The sequence below is a fragment of the Lolium rigidum genome, chromosome 6, assembly GCF_022539505.1.
Source record: "Lolium rigidum isolate FL_2022 chromosome 6, APGP_CSIRO_Lrig_0.1, whole genome shotgun sequence".
NCBI lineage: Eukaryota > Viridiplantae > Streptophyta > Magnoliopsida > Poales > Poaceae > Lolium > Lolium rigidum.
This window is the reverse complement of record NC_061513.1, coordinates 167,366,461-167,370,932: the sequence shown is the minus strand read 5'-3', so window position 1 is coordinate 167,370,932 and position 4,472 is coordinate 167,366,461. Positions and strand designations below refer to the sequence as shown.

Below are 4,472 nucleotides of genomic sequence, written 5' to 3'. Positions count from 1 at the left end.
TGGTTCTGCAAGTGTCAGGCAATGCTGACTAGCTACCGGTCATGCCAATATGTCACTCGTCTCAGAAATTTGCCTTCGCCCGGCGTCGACTCCGTTCCCCCGTGTGAAACGGAACCAGGCTGCCGAATGCAAAGAGGCCCAGTGGGCCCTACGCATCCCAATGCCCACTTTCCTCGCTCCGGCATTCTACTACTGTAAAAAAAAACGGAAAAACAAATTCCTCACCGCAGCGCTCGCGGCCGCCTTTCCGCTTCCGAACTCCGGCACCCTCCCCTCCGCGGTTGCCGCTGGCGGCGCCCTCATTAGCCATTCCCCTCCGCCGGATTCAGCTTCGGGCAACGCCGGCGCCGCGTATGAGCCCTCGGAGGACTCGATCTATGCTGCTATCATAATGCCAATACCGTCAATTTTCGCAGGTACTGTCGCCCAGTGTATGTAATATTCCAAGTTCCCGTCATTTTTTGTCCAGTTAAATTTATCTCCTGTTTGCTATAATACTACTGTACTTGGCAGTTGGCATTGCCATTTCTTGAAGATTCTAGCGTGACTAAAGCCAAGTTAACAAACAAGCTCTGCATCAGGACTGCTTGTGCCGACTAATTTGCCGCATGTAATCCACCAGATGGTGCTGGCTTATGAGGCGACTTTCCTTATACATCAATTTGAACCACATATATTCTTTTGCGTTGCGTATCGAGTGGTTTCCTTTTGATGGGGAGACTGGAAACATGAAAACGGTTTTCTAGAAAAAACACATGGCATTGTTGTTATTTTCTTTAGATCAGCAGGTATCCTCATCCCTGGATCCTTTGATAAACTCAAAGAAACCTGATAACTTCCCGCAAAAAAAGATAAAAAAGAAACCTGACAGTAGGCAGACCTATAACATTGCTGTTATCATAACACTTGATGCCGATATGCAAGGAAATACCAGCCCATCATATTGTTCATCGGTTACAATTAAAACACAAAATGTGGCACATATTACAATAGGTTCTAGCGAATTGCGCACAGCAGTTCGCTCTTTCATACTTGTGTACTTATGCCTATTGGCACATAATGTCAATATACTTTAGAAACATTGTGCATATCCCAATCTTTGCATCCCTTCATGTCAATACTCATTATGAATAGGCAGGATGGCCATCTTCATCATCATATGCCATAAGAGCCTTCAGAATTTCATCCATTGTCGGCCTCTTGCTTCTGTCTCCAAGGCATGAAACAGCTATTCTCACCATTGCAGTAGCCTGCTCTGGATCAAAACACCCCTTCAGTTTGGCGTCCACTAGATCAGTGATACGCTCGGTAGCTAGGATATGTTTGGCCTCCTGGATAATGTCTGTAAACTCAACTCGTATTTGATCGACAATTACGCCACTTGAGACCCTAGTTCCAATCACAATCTCCAGAAGTACAACACCGTAGCTGTAAACATCAACCTTCGCATTGATCGGCATATTCAGCGCCCATTCTGGTGCCATGTAGCCCATTGTGCCTCTCATGTGGGTGAAATTGAAGCTAGCACTGTCTCGCTTTGCAAGCTTGGCTAGTCCAAAGTCTGCTATTTTGGCATCGAAATCTCGAGTTAGGAGTATGTTCTCTGGCTTCACGTCACAATGCACAATCCACTCAAGGCATTCATGATGAAGATAAGCAAGACCCCTTGCTGTGCCCAAGGCAATCTTGTATCTTTGGCTCCAGCCGAGCAGACTTTCAGTACTCTCACCAAAGAGGTACTTGTCCAGTGACTCATTCTCCACATACTCATATACCAATAGCCTATTTTTCCCTTCTGAACAAAATCCCATCATCCTGACCAAATTTATGTGATTGATCCTTCCAATTAGAGTCACTTCTGCCCAGAATTCCTCTTCCCCCTGTTGAACATTTGCAAGTTTCTTTACTGCCACTATTCTTTTATCCTCAAGTACTCCTCTATAAACAATTCCAGCACCCCCTCTCCCTATCTCTTCTTTGAACTTTCCAGTTGCTTCCCTCAATTCTTTGTATGTAAACCGCCTGAACTGGTTTGCTATCATCTTGTATCCATCCACCATTGACTTGGGCATGTTACTGTTTTTGAAAAAAAGACACCACCCTGTCATAATAACAAGCAACTCTAGAGCTCCCAATATTGCAGCAAATACATAGAAGTATATCCACTTTATGGTGTCCTTCTTTATTCCATACATATTTTCTGATCCTAGCATGATCTCAGAACCGTTGGGTCTGCATGTTAGGCTTTCTTGTTTGGAGATTGAGGATGCTGAACTGTTGAAACTCTTTGATACTTTAATGTAGTTATCGCCAAGAAAATATGGGTATTGCTGACCATTGTAGTTTAAGTATTTCATGTAACACCAACCAGCCCCACCCTGGTACGTGAAAGATATACATAAGCTATCTTTCAGGCATATGTCCCAACATTCTTCTAATGACAGGTATTGCTTAGACCTCAGATCAAAGCCAAAGAAGTCTGCATGAGGTTGCTTTACAAATTTGAAGTCCTCATCTGGTTGCTTGCTACTAGTTGTGAATGTCGGTTTGCATCCCTTGTCCCAGTTTGTTGGATCAACCATGACATGTTCTGGAGGGCATCTACACTTAAGGCCTCCTGAATAGTCACAAAGACCATTCTTGCCACATAATCCGTGCACATAGCACATCTGTATTAAAGCCTGCCCTGTAACCACCCAGCTCCCTGTGGATGCATCCAGGCTATACATTCTGAAATTGCCATCCTTATCAATTGTAATCCTCCTCTTGACCCCGAGGCCTGAATCTGAAGCCACTATCTTAAACCCATCACTTGACACAAAATTACCCTCCTCATCAAGAAATGCTAACCTGGTGTTGTTATATCTATTGCGCCCGTCAGCTAGTGGTGCACTGGCATATTGGCTTGGCCAGTAGATGCTTGTAATCTCCGGGCCATCATACAATAGGCGCAAGATATTGTAGCTGTCAAAATAGAGGTAACGGTAACCAGAGACTAACCTTGTGTCTTTCTTCAGGTTCTGCCTAGGGAGCAGGGTGTCTGTTGGTGAGTCAAAGCTCTGCCACACAGTTTTGTTGCCAGAATCAATGATCACAAGGTTGCCCGTGTCGAGGAGGGAAACAATTGTGTGCTTGCCTGAAGATGTCTTGCTTTCCCATACCGTTGAGCCATTTGTATCTGTCAGGACCAGGTTTCCATCCTTGTTCAGCGATATCCTGGAGCCGTAAAGGTTCACAGGGAAACTGTAGCCATTCACCGTGGAGAAGGGATTTGCCGTCCAGACAACCGTTTTCACGGTGGTGTACCAGATGGCGAAAGTGAAAGCATTTGTTCCAACTTGATGGAAGCCACAAGAGAAGGTGGTATCTGGTGAGAGGAGAAAGATTCTATCATGATCTTGTGGTGTCATGGATGAGCCGGTGGTCATAGCCTGCCATGGGGAAGCACAAGAGCAAAACTGGAAGGAGAGTGATGAAAGAAAGCTTAGAAAGAGCACCGCAGCCATTTTTCTCCATTCCGGCAAACTCTGCTTGGCCATGGAAGCTAGAGTCTAGAAGGTAGCTTTAGGTTATGCTTCAACGTCTTGCTGCATAATTATATGACGATGTGCATTACCACATAGACCTGGCCTTGGCCTATTGAAACTTAGTGTATACGCATGTACAGAGGGGGATTCCACGGTACTATGACTGTTTATTTTTCTATTTTAATTTGTTTTGTGCAAACCAGTTGGTTATTCTTTGTATTTCTCTTGCATGTCAAAACTATACAAAAAAGCTAAAGAAGTCAATACCGCGTGTACATTGAATGCATCCACATTCGCACCATCCAGAATCAGTATTGAACTACTAGTGGAATGTGAGTCAATGCTAAAGTCGTTCACCAAAAAAGATGCTACGTACTCTCAAAAAAAAAGATGCTACGTAGTACCCGCCAGAGTAGATGCCACTAATCAATGTAGTAATGACTAAGAACAAGTTTAAATAGTAGAGTCAACTGTTGGCTATAAGCTAAATGCTATATCATCTATAGTCAACCTAGATGGCTCTCTAAAGAGCTATGGGGTGCGTCAAAAAACACGCCTAGCCGGGCCCCCAAATTGTATTTTGGTGCCGACGTGGCCCAACAACTTATGCAGCGCCCCAAGGAAAAACCCAACCCACATGGAGGCTAGCGTGAGCGTCGGATGAGCGCAAGTTGGCGAGAAACAGGGCAGGAAGAGGGCATGCGAACCGGTCGGTCGTCGTAGGCCAACTTAGTCAGCGGTTGCGGACCAGTAATCTTCCTCCTCGCATGCTCGTCTTCAGCGCCTACTCGCCCTACTCGTCCCTCTCCCCCTCCCCCCGTCCTGGCACCGGTGAAGTAGGAGCCGGACGAGCAGCCCCGCTTGTGTGCGGGCGGCATCATTGTAATCCGTGGCCGGCGCACGCCTTTCCTTCCCCGCGGCTACCTGCAGCCTAAGCACGAGATG

General features: G+C 45.8%; 1 protein-coding gene across 1 annotated transcript; it reads right to left on the bottom strand.

Moving 5' to 3' along the window:
• Nucleotides 1-1,124: 1,124 nt before the first annotated feature.
• Nucleotides 1,125-3,506, bottom strand: LOC124659696 (putative receptor protein kinase ZmPK1). Its single transcript, XM_047197522.1, has 2 exons — nucleotides 2,276-3,506; nucleotides 1,125-2,101 (listed from the first exon to the last, which is right to left on the bottom strand). Exons 1-2 carry the CDS (start codon nucleotides 3,504-3,506, stop codon nucleotides 1,125-1,127), a joined length of 2,208 nt encoding a protein of 735 aa, XP_047053478.1.
• Nucleotides 3,507-4,472: the final 966 nt, after the last annotated feature.

Excerpts from the sequence above, each read along its gene's own strand:
- LOC124659696 (XM_047197522.1), bottom strand. The coding sequence starts at position 3,506 with ATGGCTGCGGTGCTCTTTCTAAGCTTTCTTTCATCACTCTCCTTCCAG. Across the intron at positions 2,102-2,275 it reads AGTATCAAAGAGTTTCAACA|GGTGGTGTCTTTTTTTCAAA; the intron begins GTTCAGCATCCT and ends TTATTATGACAG.